Source organism: Schistocerca gregaria, chromosome 7 (assembly GCF_023897955.1).
Source record: "Schistocerca gregaria isolate iqSchGreg1 chromosome 7, iqSchGreg1.2, whole genome shotgun sequence".
NCBI classification, from domain to species: Eukaryota; Metazoa; Arthropoda; class Insecta; order Orthoptera; family Acrididae; genus Schistocerca; species Schistocerca gregaria.
In genome coordinates this window covers 45,278,170-45,303,636 of record NC_064926.1, presented here as the reverse complement: position 1 = coordinate 45,303,636, position 25,467 = coordinate 45,278,170, and the positions used below count along the sequence as shown (strand labels likewise).

Here is a 25,467-nt window from a genome sequence, read left to right as displayed (position 1 = left end):
CCTTAGGCCCCCTACAAAACCTTTCACCTGACTCCATCAAACTCCTCACCCCACCGTCACCTCGCACTCCTACCTTCTACCTACTTCCTAAAATTCACAAACCCAAACATCCTGGCCGCCCCATTGTAGCTGGTTACCAAGCCCCCACAGAACGCATCTCTGCCTACGTAGATCAACACCTTCAACCCATTACATGCAGTCTCCCATCCTTCATCAAAGACACCAACCACTTTCTCGAACGCCTGGAATCCGTACCCAGTCTGTTACCCCCAGAAACCATCCTGGTAACCATTGATGCCACTTCCCTATACACAAATATCCCGCACGCCCAGGGCCTCGCTGCAATGGAGCACTTCCTTTCACGCCGATCACCTGCCACCCTACCTAAAACCTCTTTCCTCGTCACCTTAGCCAGCTTCATCCTGACCCACAACTTCTTCACTTTTGAAGGCCAGACATACCAACAATTAAAGGGAACAGCCATGGGTACCAGGATGGCCCCCTCGTATGCCAACCTATTTATGGGTCGCTTAGAGGAAGCCTTCTTGGTTACCCAAGCCTGCCAACCCAAAGTTTGGTACAGATTTATTGATGACATCTTCATGATCTGGACTCACAGTGAAGAACAACTCCAGAATTTCCTCTCCAACCTCAACTCCTTTGGTTCCATCAGATTCACCTGGTCCTACTCCAAATCCCATGCCACTTTCCTAGATGTTGACCTCCATCTGTCCAATGGCCAGCTGCACACATCCGTCCACATCAAACCCACCAACAAGCAACAGTACCTCCATTATGACAGCTGCCACCCATTCCATATCAAACGGTCCCTTCCCTACAGCCTAGGCCTTCGTGGCAAACGAATCTGCTCCAGTCCTGAATCCCTCGACCATTACACCAACAACCTGAAAACAGCTTTCGCATCCCGCAACTACCCTCCCAACCTGGTACAGAAGCAGATAACCAGAGCCACTTCCTCATCCCCTCAAACCCAGAACCTCTCACAGAAGAACCCCAAAAGTGCCCCACTTGTAACAGAATACTTCCCAGGACTGGATCAGACCTTGAATATGGCTCTCCAGCAGGGATACGACTTCCTAAAATCCTGCCCCGAAATGAGATCCATCCTTCATGAAATCCTCCCCACTCCACCAAGAGTGTCTTTCCGCCGTCCACCTAACCTTCGTAACCTCTTGGTTCATCCCTATGAAATCCCCAAACCACCTCCCCTACCCTCTGGCTCCTACCCTTGCAACCGCCCCCGGTGTAAAACCTGTCCCATGCACCCTCCCACCACCACCTACTCCAGTCCTGTAACCCGGAAGGTGTACACAATCAAAGGGAGAGCCACATGTGAAAGCACCCACGTGATTTACCAACTGACCTGCCTGCACTGTGATGCTTTCTATGTGGGAATGACCAGCAACAAACTGTCCATTCGCATGAATGGACACAGGCAGACAGTGTTTGTTGGTAATGAGGATCACCCTGTGGCTAAACATGCCTTGATGCACGGCCAGCACATCTTGGCACAGTGTTACACCGTCCGAGTTATCTGGATACTTCCCACCAACACCAACCTATCCGAACTCCGGAGATGGGAACTCGCCCTTCAGTATATCCTCTCTTCTCGATATCCGCCAGGCCTCAACCTCCGCTAATTTCAAGTTGCCGCCACTCATACCTCACCTGTCTTTCAACAACTTCTTTGCCTCTGTACTTCCGCCTCGACTGACATCTCTGCCCTTAACTCTTTGCCTTTAAATATGTCTGCTTGTGTCTGTGTATGTGCGGATGGATATGTGTGTGTGTGTGTGTGTGCGAGTGTACACCTGTCCTTTTTTTCCCCTAAGGGAAGTCTTTCCGCTCCCGGGATTGGAATGACTCCTTACCCTCTCCCTTAAAACCCACACCCTTTCATTTTTCCCTCTCCTTCCTTCCTTCCTGACGAAGCAACTGCCAGTTGCGAAAGCTTGTAATTCTGTGTGTGTGTTTGTGTGTTTTGTTCATGTGCCTGTCTGCCAGCGCTTTCCCGCTTGGTAAGTCTTGGAATCTTTATTTTTAATATATTTTTCCCATGTGGAAGTTTCTTTCTGTTTTATATATATATATATATATATATATATATATATATATGTGTGTGTGTGTGTGTGTGTGTGTGTGTGTGTGTGTGTGTGTTGTGTGTGTGTGTGTGTGTTAAAAATCTTGATTTCTCATTGTCAGCGGTACATGTAGACACAGATCCCATGATTTAAGGCATGGTATTTACATCATTATGTACCTGACATTTTCTGTCTGACAAAAGTTATACTGACAGTTAGTTATACATGATGCCAACTCAGATTGTCTGCATAAGATTTATAATGATGGGCTACTCTAAAACAATGTTCAGGTAATAAATACATCACCTGAAAAAATTTGAAGCAATCATACAGGAAGAAGGAAACAAAGTAAAGCGATATATATTTGCCAGATTTGACTTATTACACAGTGAGCATCAGAAGATCTGTTGAGGAAAAAAGAAAAGGAGAATAGTAACATAGTATTTCCTGCCAGTCACAGGTATACACTAAACAGGCAGTATTAAAAGAACTGGGAAATCAGACTCCTACCAGGTAACCATGAGCCAATATAAAAGCAGTCATGACAACAGATAATGGAAAAGACACCGCACAGACTCTAAGGTCCAGAACTAAAACCTAAATGGCCTTTGCTGTATTGCTACAACGGATAAAAAGTAAAACTCGGTCGACAGTCCATGTGTCATTTGCTAGAACAGCTGATAACTCAGATGACAAACCCAAGTGGGATCATAAACAGTTAAAAAAATGGGAATTCCATCAGAAAGTGGCAGACAGTGAAAACTTGGGTGCAATGTGTAGAAAGTAGTGGGGGAGCGCCACTTAACAAATGATGATGGCTAAAAAGGCAGTGCCCAATATGCAACCTAGTTAAAATGACCTCCTCCCAGTGAGAGGACCGATGCCAAAATGACACCACCTCCTGAAGCACAGCAACACAGAGACCACCAGAGGGAATATAGGAACTAGTGGGCTGAGATAAGGGGACTACAACCTTGGCAGCAGAGTCAGCCTGCTCGTTTCCTGGCAGACTGACATGACCAGGAACCCACATAAACATCACAGTGGCTCCACCAAGAGTGAGCAAGTGGCACTTTTCTTGTACCTGTTGCACTAAGGGATGGGTGGTGTACAGCACACAAAGACTTTGAAGTGCATAGCAGAGGACACAATTGAAAAGTCTGTGGCACTGGATGTACTCTATGGCCTGATACAGGGCAAAGAGCCTGGCTGTAAATACTGAGCAGTGTGCCAGAAGTTAATACCAAAAAACATCGGTGCCAATGATAAAGGCACATCCGACACCATATTCAGTCTGAGAGCCATCAGTGTACATAAAGGTACTATTGTGAAGTTCCATGTAAAGGTCATGAAACTGAAGGTGATAGAGCAAGGCTGGAGCAGTGTTCTTAGGAAGTGAATGAAGGCCAAGGTGAACATGGGCCGACACATGAAGCCAAGGTAGTGAACGATTCATATTCAATGAGAAAGTTGCAGATAGTGTGAAGCTACACTGCTGGAGGAAGTGCTGAAAGTGTACTCCAGGAAGTAACAGAGAAGAGGGACACACCTCATACTGGCGATCAAAGGAATCTTTGAAGAAGGAGGCAAAGGAAGGGCGGAAACAAGACAAATAGCATTTATGCCCGCTAGTGCAAAAGGCACCAGTGGCCAAAAGGATGCCATGATGGTGAATAGTGTTGAAACAGCACAAAAGAGATGAGTGCACAGACGTACAAACAAAGCACCCATAGTCTTGTTCCAAACAGACAAGGGACTGGAATGAACGGCAGAAGGTGGTTCAATCTGCAATCCAGGAAGTACCATTGAGGACAGGTAGAACACTGAGGGACTGCATACAGAGGGCTGCCAGGTAAGACACATGTGAGGACCAAGAGAGTCTCCTATCGAGCATGAGCCCCAGGAATTTTACAGTTTCAACAAACAGAAGAGCAACAGGCTCATGATGTAAAGATGGTGGGAGAAACCAATTGCACTGCCAGAAATTCATAGAGACAGTTTTGTCAGTGGAGAAATGAAAGCTATTGTCTATGATGCTCCATTAGTAAAGACAATCAAGACATCACTGAAGATGTTGCTCAGTGAGACAGGTCCCTAAAGAACTGCAATACATGGCAAAATTGTCAACAAAAAGGGAGCTGGAGATGCTTGGTGGGAGACAGGCCATTATAGGGTTATTGGCGATAGCAAAGAGGAAGATGCTCAGGACGGAAACCTGAGGCACACCAGTTATCTGGATACAGGTGTCCAAAAAGGCAGAATCAACATGCACCTTGAAAACTTGGTCTTTTAAAAATTCCTCAAGGAAAGGGGCGGGGGGGGGGGGGGGGGGGGGGGGGGGCAGGCAGCCATGGAAGACCCACGTGTAGAGAGTACAGAGGATACTCGTTCTCCAGTGGGTGTCATAGGCCTTCTCCAAATCAAAAAAGATGGCCACAGTCTGGGATTTCTGCAGAAAACCATTCATGACATGTGTGAACATAGTAACAAGATTGTCAACTGCAGAACAGTGTGCTCATAATCCACACTGTGCAGCGGTTAGTAAATTGTGAGACTCAAGCCACCATACAAGTTGGGCATGAATCATACGTTCCATCACGTTGCAAACACAGTTAGTGAGGGAGATGGGGCAGTAGCTAGAAGAAAGGTTTCTGTCCTTACCGGCTCAGCTATGGGTATGAAAGTGGCTTCACACCAATGTCTGGGAAACATGCCCTCTGCCTAGATGTTGTTGTACCTATTAAGCAGAAAGTGCTTGCTGACAAGATGAACTGAAAGCGTGATCTAGCTCCCTCATAGTAAAGGTGGCATTATAACACTCATGATTGTGAGAAGAGAAGGTTATCACCCAAACTTCCTCCACTTGTTTCTGATGGATGAAGGCAGGGTGATAGTGGCAAGAGCTCAAAATTTCCACAAAATCATGGCCCAATGTCTTGGAGACAGCAACAAAGTTCACAATGAAATCATTTACTACTGTTAGGCTGGAAACTGGGAAAGGGATCTTGGTTCCAGAGAGCCATCATAGTTTGGCCCACACACAAAGGAAATGATCAAACTGCTAAAAGAACTAGTGAATGAAATACAGCCAGCTTTTTTGGTATCCCGAAGAACACGACGACACTTTGCATGCATTTGTTTATAATGAGTGCAACTGGCCATAATACGATGATGGTTAAAAATGCAGAAAGCATGTCTCTGCTTGTGAATTGCATTGCAGCATGTCTCATTCCACCAAGTGACTGGAATATGGTTTGGTAAACAGGAAGTGTGAGGATGGAAAGTTCCACAGCAGTAGGGTAACTTTTGTAAGATATTCCACCTGGTCATCACAACTGGGGAAATCTTGTTCACTGAAGGTCAAAAGAAAGTGCATGGATTCCAGCTAAGATTTTTTAATTCGAGTGGTAGTTTATTGAAAATGGGTGCAGTAGTATACTGCAAACGTTGTTGCACAAGAGTTAACAAAGTCCGATCCAAATGCAGGTTTGATTTCTGCCAAGTATTAACCAAGTGAAAGCTGTAAAATTTGAAATTTTCCTGGCAAATCAACAGTTCAAAAAGATTTCAGGCTTGCAGCTGGTCGTCGTAAACTTCATTACATGATATTTCGCCTGGACAACTGCCAGCCATGTTCACGTGAGCTGAATGAGGACTGATGAACACGTTCTCCACTCCAGCTTATATAGTGTGCTGATAGTAGTGCAGCACATGTGTTGCAATTGCAGAGACAGAAGGGCCACACCACCCAATGACAGCACCCATGCTGGTGGAACTGCAGTACACTGCTACTGTCAGTATTGTCAATGGTCGCAGCTATCGAAATCTTCTGGCATCTTTGTGTAGAGCCAATTTCAGTGATGACGGGATTCAATGCATTATTCAATTGGTAACCACTGTCATGGTTCATTAGATTTCCTGCAATGCGTATTTCAACTGATTCTTTGATAATGGAGTCCCAAAAAGTTGTTGCAGTGGCCAAAATCGAAGTTTTGTTGTACTCCATTGAATGTCCATTAGAAATACAATGTTCCGCAACTGCAAACTTACTGGGTTGCAGCAGGCGGCTGCACCATTGATGTTGTGAACAATGCTTGTCCACTGTACGTGTTGTCCATCCTATATATGCCATACCATATTGACATGGTATTTTTTAAATTCCCACCTTCCGCAGTAACAAATCATCTTTCACTGATCCCAGCAAATCCGAAATCTTAGAATGTGGACGAAAACCACTTTCACATGATAATGATTAAGAATCCTTGCTATCTTGAAGGAGATATTTCCAACAAAGGGAAGAAAAGCTAGGAACTTGACTGGCACATCCTCCTCTTTATCCAATTCCCAGTTCTTGGCTCTAGTTGAGAAGGCCCTGTTAATTTGCCGGGTCAAGTACCCATGGTCTCTGAACACCGTCCTCAAGTGTGCCAGTTCCTTAGGCAAATTCTCTGCATCCGACACCATGTGTGTCCTGTGTACAAGGGTTTTAAGTATACTCATGGTCTGGGATGGGTGATGGCAACTTGAAGAATGCAAATACAAATCAGTGTGAGTGGGCTTGCGATAGACAGAATGTCCCACAGTGCCATAACTCATCCATTTAACCAAAACATCCAGGAATGGAATGCAGCCATCTTTCTTTACTTTTCTTGTTCCATAGTAAATCAAATATTCTCATGGATGGAGTTAAGATGATGAAAAAACTCCATTAACCTTTCTTCTCCGTGGGGCCACACTATGAAAGTGTCATCAACGTTTCTCCAAAAAGCAGTTGGTTTACAGACCACTGATTCAAGTGCTCTCTCCTCAAAATCCTCCATAAAAAGGTTAGCCACCAGAGGAGACAGAGGGCTGCCCATGGCGACATCATCAGACTGTTCAAAATATTCCTGGTTAAACATAAAATAAGTTGAGGAAAGAGTATGTCGAAACAAAGCAGTAATGTCCGATTTGAATCAAGGAATCCGCAGGAGCTACTTTTGTGAAAAGGGAAACTACATCAAAACTCACTAGAAGAAGTACTATCAGCAGCTGGAGTGGAGAACGTCTTTTTCAGTCCCCATTTGGCTCACCTGAAGATGGCTGGCAGTTGTCCAGCGAAATTTCATGTAATGAAGTTTACGTCACCGGCTGCAAGCCTGAATTTTTTTTGAACAAGTGAAAGCTGCTTATTCTTGAGAATAAGCTAATATTGTTAACAAAAAATGACAGCAAGTAATATATATATTGAGAGGCCTATGTCAAAATAACCAGACACATGAACAGGGGTCAACATGAGGTTCACGAACTTACACCACTTATTGCCCAAACTTCTCATTTCTGAGCCAAAAATATCCTTTCAGAATGTGAAGAGTTACCCAAAAAATATAATACCATATGACATAAGCAAATTAAAATAAGCAAAGTAGTCTAATTTTCATGTTGAATGGTCACTCACTTCTGATACCGTTCCAATAGTAAAAATGGCAGTATTAAGTCTTTGAGCAAGATCCTGAATGTGGGCTTTCCACGACAGCTTACTATCTATCTGAACACTTAGAAATTTGAACAGTTCAGTTTTGCTTATCATATTCCCGTTCTGTGAAATTAAAATGTCCGGTTTTGTTGAATTTTGTGTTAGAAACTGTAAAAACTGAGCCTTACTGTGATTTAGAGTTAGTTTATTTTCTGCAAGCCATGGACTGAGGTCGTGTACTGCACTATTTGAGACCGAGACAATGTTGCACACAACATCCTTTACTACCAAGCTAGTGTCATCAGTAAACATAAATATTTTAGAGTTACCCATAATATTAGAGGGCATATCGTTTATATAAATAAAGAACAGGAGTGGCCCCAACACTGATCCCTGGGGCACACCCCACTTGCCCACTTGATTGTACCCCACTCAGACCCAACATCACAGCTGTTTTCAAGATTTTGAATGATGACCTTCCGCTGCCTGTTGCTAAAGTAAGAGGTGAACCAATTGTGAGCTACTCTCCGTATTCCATAATGGTTCAACTACTGGAGCAATATTTTGTTATCAACACAATCAAATGCCTTGGTTAAATAAAAAAAAATTTACCAAGCATTTGACACCTTTTGTTTAGCCCATCCAGTACCTCACAGGGAAAAGAGAATACAGCATTTTCAGTTGTTAAACAACTTCTAAAGTTGAATGTACATTTGATAGCAAATGACCATATGGTTTTAATTTTATCCTGTAAATTAGCTATTCTATTTGTATACCACATACTCTTCTCCTTCCTAAAACATTTTAAGCACCTTGAAATATTGTTTGTAATGGGCTACTGTAGTTTGATTGTGACTACTTCCAACATTTTGATATAATTCCCGCTTTGTTCTACATGATATCGTTATCACACTAGTCAGCCAACCGGGCTGTCCATTACTGCTAGTACCCCATTTAGAATGTTCTAATGGAAAACAACTCTCAAAGTGCATGAGAAATGTGTTAAGGAAAGCATTGTATTTATCTTATGTGTTATCGGCACTATAAACATCCTGCCACTCATGTCCCTTGACAAGGTTTAAAAAACTCTCTACTGCTGTTCGATTAACTTTCCTACATAGTTTGTAATTAAATGTGACATTGGTTTGAGTACAAAAGCCTTTGTGCATTGTGGTCTGAAAGGCCATTTACACTTTTACTAACATAATGCCCATCTAGTAATGAAGAATGAATAAAAATATTGTCTATGGCTGTGCTACTGTTCCCCTGAACCCTAGTTGGAAAAAACACAGCCTGTGTCAGATCATACGAATTTAGATCTACCAACATCCTTTTTCTTGCACCATCATATACAAAATTTGTATTGAAGTCACCACATACAACTAATTTCTGGTACTTCCACAAAGTGAATCAAGAACCCTCTCTAGCTTGAGCAGAAACTCTCTGAAGTCGGAGTTAGGGTACCAATAAACAACAACAATTAGAAGTTTAGTTTCACTAAATTCAACTGCCCCTGCACAGTATTCAGTGCAGTGTCGTGATATGTCGGTGGACTCAAATGGAATACTGTTTTTTATGTACATAGCCACTCCCCCACTCCCTTGAAAAAAAAACCAGATAATCTGTACCCTGGTAAAGGAAGCCTCTGAAGTGTCAAATTATTTAAGTGGTGCTCTGATATACCAATAATTTCAGAGTCAATGTCTATAAGCATCTCACTAACTTTATCTCTAATACCTCTTATATTTTGATGAAATATGCTAATTCCCTCTCTACTTGGAAACATACATCCTTGGACGGTGAGCACTTAGTTAGAGGGACTTCCTTTAAGCAAGTATACCTATCAGCTGACTTCAATCTAAAAAATGGGCAGCTCAAATGCCAACTACTACACTACTACAGGAATTTTTCCATGAGTGACCTCACCACCACCACCACCACCACCACCGAATACACTGTCATCTATAAGCTTAGCCAGCCTCCCCTTCCCATACCTATTAAGGTGCAGGCCATGCCTAGTGAAACCTGATCTACCGATAGACCCAACTGGCACCACTGAGATGTGACCCATGGCCTCTGCCATCAGCACCCTGCCCAGCCCCACATAAACACACTGAACAGCCACATTAATGTGAGGCCAATCATAAAGCTGAAACAGTTGCATGAAATGAACATTATTGCCACCAGTTTGAGTAGCTATCTTTACCAGGTCACCACCTACATCATACTCCCCATGCCTATTAAGATTGTTCCCTGTTCTACCCACTATCACTACCTGATCCTCCTTCATAAAATTCCTACATAAATCCCCTGTGCTGTCAGTCACTTGAGCCAACCATGCGTCACAAGGCTTCTTCGAGCCTTACTGGTTAGCAGAGGAAGACTCAGGTATTGGTTAGTTAGAGGGATGTAGGCACTCTTCATGGGAGTCTCCTTCAGTCCTTTCTTGTCTGCCGGTTGTGTGGCTGGTGGCTTCACTCTTTGAGGCTAGTGTTTCATGAATTGTTAAACAGCAGTACGAGGGGATGGTGATACTACCTTGACACTGAGTGATTTCACAACTTCAGAGTTTCTGAGATCATACAAGGATGAGTGGAGAGATAGTAGGGCAGCTAGGTGTAGTGAGGAGGTTAGACAGAGGACAGAGGAGGAGGGGGGGATGGGTAGAGGAACAGGAGATATGTAAAAAGACTATGGATGAATTGGTGGAATAGAAGGCTTTGTAGTGTTAGAATGCGAACAATGAAGAGGTTAGGTGGATAAGGACAATGACTAACAAAGGTTGAGGCCAGGAGGATTACAGGAGCATAGGATATATTACATATAGAGTTCCCAACCATGCCATTCAAAAAAGCTGATGTTGGTGGGAAGAATCCAAATGCCACACTCTATGAAGCAGTCACTGAAATGACGAATGTTGTGTTGAGTGCAGTGCTCAGCAAAAGGTGTTCCGGCAGTTTCTTGGTCACAGTTTGTCAGTAGCAATTCATGTGGATAGACAGTTTGTTGGTTGTCATGCCCACATGGAATGCAGCACAGTGTTTGCAACTTAGCTTTCAGATCACATGTCTGGTTCCACAGATAGCCCTTCCTTTGATGTGATAGGTGACACTTGTGACCAGACTGGAGTAGATGGTGATATGAAGATGTATGAAACAGGTCTTACGTCTAGGCCTATTAATGTGATATGAGCCATGAGGCAAGGGATTGCGAGCAGGGGCTGTGTAGGGATGGAAGATGATAATATGAAATTCATGTGGGTGTTGGAATACAACTGTGGGAGAGGTGGGAAGGATAGTGAATAGGCACAATGAGAGTTAGTCAGAATACTGGCAGAGAATGTCATTCAGTTGCTCCAGTCCTGAGTGGTGTTGAGTAATTAGGGGAATACTCCTCTGTAGCTGGATGATGGGACTTTGGGAGGTGGTAGGTGACAGGAGAGATAAGGCATAGGAGATCAGTTTTTTCTACAAGATTGGGAGGGTAATTACGGTCTGTGAAGGTCTCAGAGAGGCCCTTGGTATATTTTGAGAGGGACTGCTCATTACTGCAGAAGCAGTGGCCACAGGTGGCTAGGCCATATGGAAGGGACTCTTTTATATGGAATGGGTGGCAGCTGAAGAAGTGGTTGGTAGTTTCGATACAAAGAGAGGCATTGATGTAGCTCTCTGTGAGGCAGGATCAACATCAAGGAATTGTTGGGTGGAGTAGCACCAAGTGAAGCAAATGAGAGAGAAGGTGTTGAGGTTCTGGAGGAAGGTTGATAGGGTGTCCTCACCCTCAATCCAGATCATGAAGGCATCATCAGTGAATCTGAACCAGGTTAGGGGTTTGGGATTTTCGGTATTTAGGAAGGATTTCTCTAGATGGCCCATGAATAGATTGCCATAAGATGGTGGCATGCAGGTGACCATAGTTGTACCCCAGACTTTTTGTAGGTAATGTATGCACAGGAAAAGTAATTGTGGGTGAGTGCATACTTGGTCACAGTGACGCTGAAAGAAGTTTTAGGTTTTAAATCTGATGGGCATGGACAAGGGCAGTGTGTCAATAGTGGTTACGCCATGGGCATTATAGATGTTAGAGTAAAGGGACCAGTGCACTATATGATAAAGGAAGAGGAACTGTGAAGAGTCGGAAGATGAAATGTTGGTATCTTTTGTGTATCAGGGTTAGTTGCAAGTAATAGGCTGAAGGTGTTGGTCTGCAAGAGGAGAGATTCTCCTAGTGGGGGCACAGTGACCAGCCACAATGGGTCTTCCTGAGTGGTTGGGTTTATGAACTTTAGGAAGCATGTAGAAGGTAGAGGTACAGGGGGTGGTATGGGTGAGAATCTTCCTCACATCATCTTGTAGCTGACAGACTCTGCCTCACAGACCTACTACATTTACCCCAGTCTCAAAAACTCCCGCCTACCACCATACACAATCCAGAAACTTAACAGACCAGAAATATAATCACGAATCTTTCCTCGAAAAGCCTTAGCCCCACAGAAGTAACAGTTCTTTCCAAAGGCCTCATCTTTTGCCCCATTCCCAAATTCAATCATGCAAGACTTGTTAAAGACCTTCCCTCATTCTCCCACCCCCTGCAGTGGAAAATACTTTTTTGCCACCAACCCTACCAATTACACTCAACCAAAGAGCAATTTTGAACCCTGCCTGACTCAGTTCACTCCCCCTTCCAACTGTGATCCACCTACACTGACTCCAAATCAACCCTGGTTGACCTTTCAGAATTTATTAACCACAAACCTTGCCTCACTTTCATTCCCCAAATCCCACAACATGCAAACTAACCTTACATCTGCATAAAGAACTACAATCCACCACCTAAAAAATTACCCTGGTCTAATAGTCCTACCTGTTGACAACAGCTGCACCACAATTATTTTGAGCCACAAGGACTCCACCAGCTGTCAGATTCACCCACCAACAAACCATGCCACAGTGACCGCTTTCCAGTAATCCAGCAGGATCTCCAGTATCTCTTCAAATTCTTAGGCCCATCTCAGAACCTGTCGCTGGAGTCTCTCTCCTCTCCTCACCCCTATCACTCCCTGCACTCCTACCTTCCACATGCTTCCCAAAGTCCATAAACCCAATCACTCTGAACACCCCATTGTGGCTTTGTAACTGTGGCCCCACTGAGAGAATCTATACTCTTGTAGACCAACACCTTCAGCCTACTGCATGCACCCTTCCCTCTCATAACCACTTCCTCGATGGATACTCCACAGTTCCTGTTCCTTTACCATATGGTGCCCTGCTAATCACTATTTGATGCCACCTTCCTTTGCACTAACATTCCTAATGTCCATGGCATTAGTGCTAATGAACATGGTGGATTACATATCTACAACCTCCCTTACAGTCGCCATGACCAACTGTGTCGTCACCCACAATTACTTCTCCTTTGAAAGAATTACCTACAAACAAATCCAGGATACAGCTATAGGCCCCAGCGTGGCACCATCCTATGCCAACCATTTCATGGGTCATCTAGAGGAATCCTTCCTAAACACCTAGAATCCGAAACCCCTAACCTGGTTCAGAATCACGGATGATATTTTCATGATCTGGATTAAGGGTGAGGACACTCAATCCACATTCCTCCAGAACATCAACACCTTTTCTCTCATTTGCTTCACCTGGTCCTACTCAACCCAGCAAACCACCTTCCTTGACATTGACTCCTACTTCATAGAGGGCTACATCAATACCTCTGTCCATATCAAATCTTACAACCACAATAAATTCCTCCACTTCCTTAGCTGCTACCCATTCCATACCAAATGTCCCTTCCATATAGCCTAGCCACCTGTTGCCATTGCATCTACAGTGACCAGCAGACCTTCTCAAAATATACTGAGGACCTTCACAGACTGTAATTACGCTAACAATCTCATACTAAAACAGATGTTCTGTGCCTTATCTCTCCAGTCGCCCAACACTGCCCAAAGTCCCACCTTCTAGCCACAGAAGAGTCAATACCACCCAGACAGGAGCAACTTATTCACATTCTCTGCCATTGTTATCACTACCTCTCGCTGTGCCCTCAAATGAAGAATGTCCTACCCACTATCCTTCCCACCCCTCCAACAGTTGTATCCCAACACCCACTGAATCTACACATTTATCCTCATCCATCCCTACACAGCCCCTGCTCACAACCCTTTGCCACATGGCTCATATTCCATTAATAGATCAAGATGCAAGACCTGTCCCATACATCTTCCTACCACAACTACTCAAGTACAGTCAGTGTCAGCTATCACATCAAAGGGAGAGTTGTCTGTGAAACCAGTCATGTGATCAGCAAGCTAAGCTGCAACCACAGTGATGCATTCTAAGTGGACAAGACAACCAACAAGCTGTCTGTCCACATGAATGGCTACCAACAAACGGTGACCAAGAAACATATGAACCATCCTGTAGCTGAGCACTCCAACCAACACAATGTTTTTCATTTCAGTCACTGCTTTACAGATTGTGCCATCTAGATCCTTCCCACCAACGCCAGCTTTTCTGAACTGCACAGGTGCAAACTATCTCTGCAATATATCCTACATCCCATAACTGTCCTGGCTTCAGCCTCCAGTAGTCATTGTCTTCTCCCATCTAGCCCTTTCCATGTTCCCATTCCAGCTCTACATGATCCTCTTCCACCAATGCAACCACAATCTTTTTATTATCTCCTTTTCCACTACCCCCTCCCCTTCTCCCATGCCCACCATCTAACCTCCTGACTGCACCTAGCTGCCCTTTCTCTCTGCCTCATCCCTGTTCACTCCCACATGGAGCACTTTACTTTCCCCCATCCCTACCCTGCTATCTCTCTGACTCGCCACCCCAGCCTCGTCCTTACATCCAACATGAAGTTGCTTCTCCCACCACACACTGCTGCTCACAGTCTGGCCTCAGCACCCAGGGACTGTCCTCAGGTGTGTGAGTTGCATTTGCATAAGTGTGAGTGTTTGTCTTTAATCTATTTTTGACAAACACCTTGTTGGCTATAAGCTCACTTTCTTCCAGTCTTTTTGTAGTGTCTAACTGTGACTCAGCATCTCCACTACTTAGTGAGTAGCAACTGTTCTTTTTATATTATTGTTACATTCCATCCTGGATCTTCCATTTTTCAATTGTGCCTGATGGTTTTTCTTGTATTCTGTAACTCCGTGCTGTTTTACTTTGTCACCATTTTCAAATACATTACTATGGTCAGTGCCTGTTCTCCTCCTTTCTCTTCATTCATGTATCTCTCTAGTTGCCTTGCAAAGCGCACAGCACACACTACTTATGGGCTGCGCTGTATCAACTATCTTGTCTGCACATTCTGCACCTAACAGGTGGCTACAATAGCAAACTGTATGCTGGTGCAGTATCTCATGTCCCACACACACTCCAACATCATTAATCCTGTAATTTCAAATTTATTGCTCTTCCTGCAACAATCTCATTTACTTTCGTGTGTTATTTCCCATACCTTCCTGTGCCACACAATTTTTATCTCATCCTACCAACTGCTCCCAACCCCCTCTGCTCCCCCATTCCCTCTCCTCTCTATTCCAGTTCACAACTGCTTACTTCACCTCATCTAGTCACATCTGCCATACACCTTCTACACACTTATCCACCTGCAGATCTGCAACCCATATTAAAATTGTTTTATCCATTTCTTCTTTGATCTCATTGTGTCTTCACTGCAATTTCAGTTGGTTTTAACCTTTTGCTATTGACCCACTCCCTCAGATTTCATATTATTTTCCCTTATTTCAATTGTTTCATCCTTTTTGTGATGTTTCCCATGTGTCTGGGTGTAATTTTGCCTATTTTTACGGACATATTTCTACATTATTTACATACTTTTACACATTTTTATACTCTACCATAGATACTAGCTCCTTCCATCTGTGTCAATACAGAAAAACATCCTTACCCCTAGCCATAACCAGCCACACATACTGTTCCTGCATTGTTGCTTGGCTCATGGAAGCCCCCAATTGCATTACCATCAAATTATGCATCTCCAGCTGCCACCCTTCCTTCCACAATGACTTCCATCAGTTCAGATTCCGCCACTCCCCAGCCCTCATTAACACAGTCCGGAAAAACCATGTTCATCAGGCCCAAACCTCCTTGCAACATCTCCTCTCCATCTGTAAAATTATCCTGCTATGCAACCCCAAATTCCTGGATCCCATATCACACTTTGAAACTTTTGCTGTCCAGGAACTTTAGCAACATGCACAATGCCACCTCAAAAAACTATCCATCAAGCTCACATCCTACTCCCACCTTAGACCACCAATGCCCACCACCTCTACAATACCTTCAAACCAGCCTCATGTTCCCTCACAGCTGAAAAAAATCTATCATGCTGACCTACTACATTTTTCCTACTATCAAAATGGCTAAACAGGGATGGCTAGAGGACAAATGTAAGGATGTAGAAGCTTATCTCACTAGGGGTAAGATAGATACTGCCTACAGGAAAATTAAAGAGACCTTTGGAGAGAAGAGAACCACGTGTATGAATATCAAGAGCTCAGATGGCAGCCCAGTTCTAAGCAAAGAAGGGAAGGCAGAAAGGTGGAAGGAGTATATAGAAGGTTTATACAAGGGCGATGTACTTGAGGACAATATTATGGAAATGGAAGAGGATGTAGATGAAGACGAAATGGGAGATACGATACTGCGTGAAGAGTTTGACAGAGCACTGAAAGACCTGAGTCGAAACAAGGCCCCCGGAGTAGACAACATTCCATTAGAACTACTGACGGCCTTGGGAGAGCCAGTCATGACAAAACTCTACCAGCTGGTGAGCAAGATGTATGAGACAGGCGAAATACCCTCAGACTTCAAGAAGAATATAATAATTCCAATCCCAAAGAAAGCAGGTGCTGACAGATGTGAAAATTACTGAACTATCAGTTTAATAAGCCACGGCTGCAAAATACTAACGCGAACTCTTTACAGACGAATGGAAAAACTGGTAGATGCAGACCTCGGGGAAGATCAGTTTGGATTCCGCCGATATGTTGGAACATGTGAGGCAATACTGACCTTACGACTTATCTTAGAAGAAAGATTAAGAAAAGGCAAACCTACGTTTCTAGCATTTGTAGACTTAGAGAAAGCTTTTGACAATGTTGACTGGAATACTCTTTTTCAAATTCTTAAGGTGGCAGGGGTAAAATACAGGGAGCGAAAGGCTATTTATAATTTGTACAGAAACCAGATGGCAGTAATAAGAGTCGAGGGGCATGAAAGGGAAGCAGTGGTTGGGAAAGGAGTGAGACAGGGTTGTAGCCTCTCCCCGATGTTATTCAATCTGTATATTGAGCAAGCAGTAAAGGAAACAAAAGAAAAATTTGGAGTAGGTATTAAAATTCATGGAGACGAAGTAAAAACTTTGAGGTTCGCCGATGACATTGTAATTCTGTCAGAGACGGGAAAGGACTTGGAAGAGCAGTTGAACGGAATTGACAGTGTCTTGAAAGGAGGATATAAGATGAACATTAACAAAAGCAAAACGAGGATAATGGAATGTAGTCAAATTAAATCGGGTGATGCTGAGGGAATTAGATTAGGAAATGAGACACTTAAAGTAGTAAAGGAGTTTTGCTATTTAGGAAGTAAAATAACTGATGATGGTCGAAGTAGAGGAGATATAAAATTTAGACTGGCAATGGCAAGGAAAGCGTTTCTGAAGAAGAGAAATTTGCTAACATCGAATATAGATTTATGTATCAGGAAGTCGTTTCAGAAAGTATTTGTTTGGGGTGTAGCCATGTATGGAAGTGAAACATGGACGATAACTAGTTTGGACAAGAAGAGAATAGAAGCTTTCGAAATGTGGTGCTACAGAAGAATACTGAAGATAAGGTGGATAGATCACGTAACTAATGAGGAGGTATTGAATAGGATTGGGGAGAAGAGAAGTTTGTGGCACAACTTGACTAGAAGAAGGGATCGGTTGGTAGGACATGTTTTGAGGCATCAAGGGATCACAAATTTAGCGTTGGAGGGCAGCGTGGAGGGTAAAAATCGTAGAGGCAGACCGAGAGATGAGTACACTAAGCAGATTCAGAAGGATGTAGGTTGCAGTAGGTACTGGGAGATGAAGCAGCTTGCACAGGATAGAGTAGCATGGAGAGCTGCATCAAACCAGTCTCAGGACTGAAGACAACAACAACAACAACAAACATCAAAAACTTCCTCCTACCACAACGCAGAATCCAGAACCTAAAAAGACCAGAAACACAGTAATAAACCTTTCCTACAAAATACCAGTCCTTTCCAAAAGCCTCACCTTTTGCCCCATTCCCAAATTCAATCATGCAGGACTTGTTAAAGACTTTCCCTCCTCCTCCCAGTTCCTACAGTGGAAAATAAGTTTTCACCACTAGCCCTACCAAGCAGACTCAAGCAAAGACCAATGTTGAACCGTGACTGACTCAGTTCACTCCTTCATACACCCCCTCTGCCCCCAAATCACCCTCTGTTAACTTTCCTGAATTTCTTAACCTTGAACCTTGCCTGACAATAATTTCCCAAATCCCTCAACATGTAAACTAACCTTACATTGACAGAAGGAACTGCAGTCCTCCATCCAAAAACTGATCCTGATCCAATGCTACAGGTGGATAAAGGTTCCAGCACTGTTGTTTTGAACTGGAAGGATTACCTGGTAGAAGGACTCCACCAGATGTCACATACTTCCACCTGCAAACCTTGGCACGGTGACTCAGTTCCAGAAATCAAGCAGGATCTCCAGTTACTACTGAAATCCTTATGCCCATCACAGAACCTCTCCCCAAACTCAATCTCTTTACTGACCCCTACCACTCCCCAACACGTCTGCCTTCTACATGCTTCCTAAAGTCCATAAACCTAACCACCCAGGATGCCACATTTTGGGCGGTTACTGTTCCATCGACTGAGAGAATCTCTGCTCTTACACGCCAACACCATCAGCCTATTACCTGGAACCTACATCTACATCTACATATACATCCATACTCCGCAAGCCACATTACGGTGTGTGGCGGAGGGTACCTTGAGTACCTCTATCGGTTTTCCCTTCTATTCCAGTCTCGTATTGTACATGGAAAGAAGGATTGTTGGTATGCCTCTGTGTGGGCTCTAATCTCTCTGATTTTATCCTCATGGTCTCTTCGAGAGAGATACATAGGAGAGAGCAATCTAATGCTTGACTCCTCGGTGAAGGTATGTTCTCGAAACTTCAACAAAAGCCCGTACTGAGTTAATGAGCGTATCTCCTGCAGAGTCTTCCACTGGAGTTAATCTATCATCTCCGTAATGCTTTGGCGATTACCAAACGATCCCGCAATGAAGCACGCTGCTCTCCATTTGATCCTCTCCATCCCCTCCATCAACCCCATCTGGTACGGATCCCACACTGCTGAGCAGTATTCAAGCAGTGGCCGAACAAGTGTACTGTAACCTACTTCCTATTTAAAAGATACCAAATATTTCCTCCACCTGCTCATCACTACTGATGCCACCTCCCTTTACACTAACAGTCCCAATGCCCTTGACCTTATCACTACTAAACACTACCTTTTGCAATGCCCAAAAGATTACAAACCTACAACTTCCTTACTATTTACCATGACCAAAATACCCTTACCCACAATTACTTCTCCTTTGAAGGAATTAACTGCAAAGAACTCCAGAGTACAGCTATGGGCCCCTGCATAGCACCATCCTATGCCAACCTGTTCATGGGACATCTCCAGGAATTCTTCCTAAACACCTAGAATCCTAAACCCCTAACCTGGTTCAGATTCACTGTTGACATCTTCATGATCTGGATTGAGGACACCCAATCCACATTCCTCCAGAACCTCCACACCATCCCTCCCATCTGCTTCACCTGGTCCAACTCCACCCAACAAGCCATCTTCCTTGACATTGGACCCCACCTCATAGATAGCTCCATCAATACCTCTGGCCAACATAAATGCATCCACTCCAAAAACTGCCACCCATTCTATATCATAAAGTCCCTTCCACACTGCCTAGCCATCTGTGGCCATTGCATCTGCAGTGATGAGCAGTCTCTCTCAAAATATACTGAGGGTCTCATTGAGGCCTTTCTGTGCCATAATTACTCTCCTAACCTTTTACAAAAACAGATCTCAAAGTCTGAGTCCTTTATAAACCATAATTACCCACACAACCTTTTACAGAAACAGATCTGTCATGCTTTATCTGTCCAGTCACTCATCACTTCCAAAAATGCCACCATCCAGCCACAGAGGTGCATTCGTCTCATGACTAAGCTCCACCCAGAGCTGGAGAACTGAATCAAATTTTATGCCAGGGTTTTTCAACTATCTCTCGTTATGCCCTGAAATGAGGAATGTCCTACCCACTATCCTTCACACACCCCTCCCACAGTGGTATTCCATCACCCACTGAACCTACACAATAACCTTGTCCATCCCTACACAATCCCTGCTCCCAAACCTTGCCTCACAGTTCATATTGCTCTAATAGATTCAGATACAAATCCTCTCCCATACAACCTCGATGCACGACCTCTCCCATACATCTTCCCACCACAACTTACTCCAGTCCAGTAACAAGTGTTACCTATTCCATCAAAGGGAGGGTGATCCGTGAAACAGTCATGAAATCTGCAAACTAAGTTGCAACCACTGTGCCACATTCCATGTGGGCATTACAACCAACGAGTTGTCTTTCTGCTTGAATGGCCACTTACTAACTGTGTCCCTGAAACAGCTGGACCACTCCATTGCTGAGCATCCACCCAATATAAAATTATTCATTTCAAAGACTGCTTCACTCCCTGTGCCAGCTCAATCCTTCCCACCAAGAACGGCTTTTCTGAATTGCACAATATATCATACATTCCCATAACCCCCCTTGACTCTACCTTCATTAGTCATTGTCCTTACTCATCTAGCCCCTTACCTGTTCCCTTTCCAGTGCTACACAGCTGTCTAGTCTGCCAACACACCCATAGTTTTTTTACTTATCTGCTTTCCTGATTCCCCCCTCCCCTTCCGCTCACATATTGGCTAACCTCCTGACTGCACAAAGCTGCTCTACAAAGTGACAGCAGTGCCTAGCATACATCAGTGTTGTGTGACATGACTGCTACTGTTCACATGTATAAATAGCCTAAGAGATAAACTCTATGAAGCTGAACATGGAAGTTACATAATTAGGAAACTATTAGAAGATGCAAATGCACTTGTATATAATCAGCATCTGATTCAAATACTGGTAACATATTCTGAATACAGATACAGATAAATAAAAATAAAATAAAAGATACCATTTTATTGGCATTTCAACATCCATAAAATTCCTAAGATCTTCTGTTTGGAGCTTTTTGAGGTGGAATAACTAAAGTACATAAGTTGTATTTTGAGGAAGTCATGTGGCAGGCTTTGATTTAATGAAAAAAATTTATTGAAGAAATCCTGAGAAGCCACAATTCAGGAGCAAAAAATTTCACAGAAGTGCACAAAAAATGCAGTGGAAGACATTACATGAAATGCATTATTTCTTCCTTCAATATACACTGTGTGTCTGAAAGGGAGGTTGAGTCTTAACGTCCTGTTTACAGATGGAGCTCATGCTTGGATAGGGTAAGAGTTAGGGTGTAGAAAAATCAGGTTCTTTTACTGCCCACAATGGTAAAATTAGAGAAATCTGGCTAACTCAGATGGAAGTCAATAATGTTCCTACTTGCATATCATACACAAACAGCATAGAAAGGAGATAAAATGATCTTATTGGACACCATTCTGTATCCCTATCACAAGTTGTATGGTGGGTCACTGAACACAATTGTAACATCAGCAATGTAGGAAAAGACAGATTGCTACTTACCATAAAGAAGACATGTTAAGTTGCAGATGGGCATAATTAAAAGACACTTATATTAAGCCTTCGGCCAGAGTCTTAATCAGTAAGAGAATGACACACACACACCGCTCACACACACAAACAAGCACACTTCATGCACACATGTCTGCCAACTCCAGCATCTCGAGCCAGAATGCCAACACAGTTGGGACACAGCCGTAGATGCAGATCTACATCTACATCTACGTAGATAACCTGAAAGCCACCCTACTGTACATGGAATAAGGTCCCTGTACCACTACTTGTCATTTCCTTTCCTGCTCCAATCAAAAATAGAGTGAGGGAAAAATGACTGGCTACATGCACCCGTATGAGCCCTAATTTCTCATATCTTACCTTTGCCTCTTTAAGTGCAATGTATGTTGGCGGCAGTAAAACTATTCAGCATTTAGCTTCAAATAACAGTTCTCTAAATGTTCTCAATGGTGTTTCTGAAAAAGAACATCACATTCACTCCAGTGATACCCATTTGAGTTCCTGAAGCATCTTCGTAACACTTATATGTTGTTCGAAGCTACCAGCAACAAATCTAGAAGTCTGCCTCTGCATTGCTTCAAAATCTTCCTTCAATCTGACTTGCTACAGATCCCAACCACTTGAACAGTACTCAAGAACAGATCACACTAGCATCCTATATACGATCTCCTTTACAAGTTAGCCACCCTTCCTGAAATTCTCCCAATAAACCAAAGTTTACCATTCACTTTCCTCACCATAGTCCTCACATGCTTGTTCCACCTCATATCAATTTGCAGCCATTATGCCACAATATTTTAAAGACTTGACTGTGTCAAGCACAACGCTAATAATACAGTATCTGAAAATTGATCTTCTTACTCAACTGCATCAATTTACATTTTTCCATGTTTAGGCCTAGCTGCCATACATCACACCTTCGGGAAATTTTGTCTAAGTCATCTTGTATCTTCCTACAGTCACTTAACTTCGACTCTTTACAATACACCATGGCATTACCAGAAAACAACTGTAGAGTGTTGCCCACCCAGTCTGAAAAATCATATGGACACAGAAAACAACAGTGGTTCTATCAGACTTTCTGGGGCACTCTTGACAATACTGTTCTCTCGATGAAACTCACCATCAAGGACAACATACTGGGCTCTATTCCCATCATCCACAGTTCGCAGAATGTCACGTGAGAATAGGACAAGCTGAGTTTCACATGAGTGATGCTTTCTAAAACACTGCTGATTCGTGCACATAAGCTTCTCAGAGTCAAAAAAGTTTGTTATATTCAAACTGAGAATATGCTCAAGGATTCTGCAGCAAACAGAGATATTGGCCTGTAATTTTGTGGGTCCATTCTTTTACCCTTCTTACATATTGAAGGCACCTGCACTTTTTTCTAGTCACTTGTGACATCGAGTTGACCAAGAGGCTCATGATAAATGTGAGATAGGCAAGGAGCCAATGCCACAGAGCACTCTTTGTAAAATCGAACTGGGATTCCATATGGACTTGGTGATTTATTTGCTTTCAAATCTTTCAGTTGTTTCTCTATGCTAGGTATGCTTATTATTATGTCATCCATATGGGAGTCTGTCTGATGGACAAATGATGGGATGTTTGTGTGATTCTTCTATGTGAAAGATTTCTTGAATGTGATGATTATTTACTGCTTCTTAAAAAGTGTTGTTAGTTTAGAATTCCTTATTAAATTGCTAAAGTTTCTTCTGTGTCATTGATACACATCATCACTCTGAAGTGTCCTTATGGTGAACTCTCCAACAGCATGATAAGTGGGTCTAGTATCAGCACAGGAATTACAAATTTTCTTACTTAAATTCAAGCATTTCAGCCAAAGCCTAAGCTTCCATTTGATAGTTGACTATAGATTTAGTTTAGGAATTACTTTAAAAACATGACTACCTTCAGACATGTGGATTGTACATGTTGTGTGTTTTTTAAATGACAGTCTCACTAAGTTGAGCCAAATGTCACAGCTGTTGATGAATAACTAGTTTTAAGACTTACAGGGAACATTGCATAAACTCAGTCCCATGTCTAAAATGCTTGGCAATTATTCAGTACAGAAAACTGTTCTAGAAAATTCCTTTCATTCGAAATATAGTTAAAAACAGATAAAAACAGCATCTTAAGGCTCGCAAAATATGTCAGCTTAACTTAATTACTATCCACAGTAACAGAAATGTGAAATGCAGCCAGAAAAAGAAACAGTGAGTGCAATAAGAAAATTAAAAATTACAATTCAGTTATTAAAGATAGTGAGACAAGATGACAGAAGCTTTGCACTGTAAAATCTTTTAGAGCTGTAGTGGCCAGTACATTACCTGATGATGGTTTAGGATACATTCTTCTCACATTCCACAGTAAACAAATATGCTCAGAAATCTGAAGGCTAAATTAATATCATTTTCAGTCTACGACAGACAACAGCAGACTATTATTCTCATTTCCAATAAGGAATTCAATAAATGTTTTCATATGCCACAATTTCTTCAGCTTTTATGACTCAGTTTACCAAAAATGAAAAGATGGACAAAGAAGGTTTTCTAACACCCAACATGAGCATGACAGTGAACCTTTTCATCATTTACTTACTGCTCGTTCTTGTTGGCCAGGATCTTTAGTGTTGTAGCTACTGTGAAATTTTCCTGCTATTACTCTGAAAAGTTCCTCAGGATATTTCACATCCTTTGCATTGTTCCAGAAGCAGATAGCAGCTAAAGAAAATAAAAATACAGTTTACTTCACTAATTTAAGAAAAATATCTCAGTGATATCAATAATCATTATTTTTAATTAAAAACATTATCAAAACAATGCTAAAGATTTAAATAACCAAAGCTGCAGCAACGGTTGTGGCAGCAAGTAAGTGCAGTGCAGGGTAAGGGGATTTTTTTATCTGGGGGAAAGGTGGGGGGGGATGGACTGAAGGAAAACAGTACATAAAAAGGCAGGCAGGGTAAAGAAGGCACTGGGTAATAAACAATAAAATAGTACACAAAAGGTAAACACTAACTGAAAATATATAGATAAGATACATTTATACTGGAGGGAAGGTGAAATTACAACAAATCCTGGAAGAGAACTAGAGTGAATGGAAGAAAAGCATCTCAGAAGTACAGTGTGACAAATGTTTCATACTAAAAATTAGAAAATATTAGAAAGACAGATACTTACATGATAGTACATATTTAAGAGAAATCAAAGAACCACCACAAATGTATTTGTAAATATTTTCCACATTTTTATATATTGCCATATGCCATGGAAATTCTCTGCGTTGCACAGCTTCACCACCGGCTATAAGAGCGATGTGTTGAGGTCGGACCTTTCCACATGCTAAACACAGAAATTATACAAATGAAGAAAGGCAAGAAATTGCATATGACTGTCCATATAATTTTATTCTAAAGAAAATCTCCACAAACAAATTATGCATATGTAAATAAAATAGAAAGAAACTTCCACATGGGAAAAATATATTAAAAACAAAGATTCCAAGACTTACCAAGCGGGAAAGCGCCGGGAGACAGGCACAATGAACAAAACACACACACACAGAATTACTAGCTTTCGCAACCGATGGTTGCTTCTTCAGGAAGGAGAGGGAAAGACGAAAGGATGTGGGTTTTAAGGGAGAGGGTAAGGAGTCATTCCAATCCCGGGAGCGGAAAGACTTCCCTTAGGGGAAAAAAAGAACAGGTGTACACTCGCGCGCACACACACACACACACACACACACACACACACACACACACACACACACATATCCATCCGCACACTACGTTTGGTATTATAGATTTTTGTAATACAGTCATATGTTCTGATATCAAATTGTCAAACTGTGCTTTGTTAATTGTGTCCTTGTTGGCATCTTCATTTTCACTGGAAGACATTTCAATAACTGGCTCTTAAATCTAGCATGATCTGCACATCACCAATCATGATCCTCAACATGAAACTATTGTTGTTATGAGTACAATGGGTGAAGAGGA

At 42.6% G+C, this 25,467-nt stretch overlaps 1 protein-coding gene across 1 annotated transcript in view; it reads right to left on the bottom strand.

Annotated features, from left to right (window-relative positions):
• The window catches only part of LOC126281797 (modular serine protease-like), a 183,774-nt gene that overhangs the window by 84,269 nt on the left and 74,038 nt on the right, over positions 1-25,467 (bottom strand). Inside the window, exons 6-7 of the mRNA XM_049981011.1 lie at positions 24,650-24,811; positions 24,069-24,190 (exon numbers count right to left, since the gene is read on the bottom strand). Of these exons, the coding sequence (XP_049836968.1) occupies positions 24,069-24,190; positions 24,650-24,811 (284 nt within the window). The remainder of the gene's footprint in view (positions 1-24,068; positions 24,191-24,649; positions 24,812-25,467) is intronic.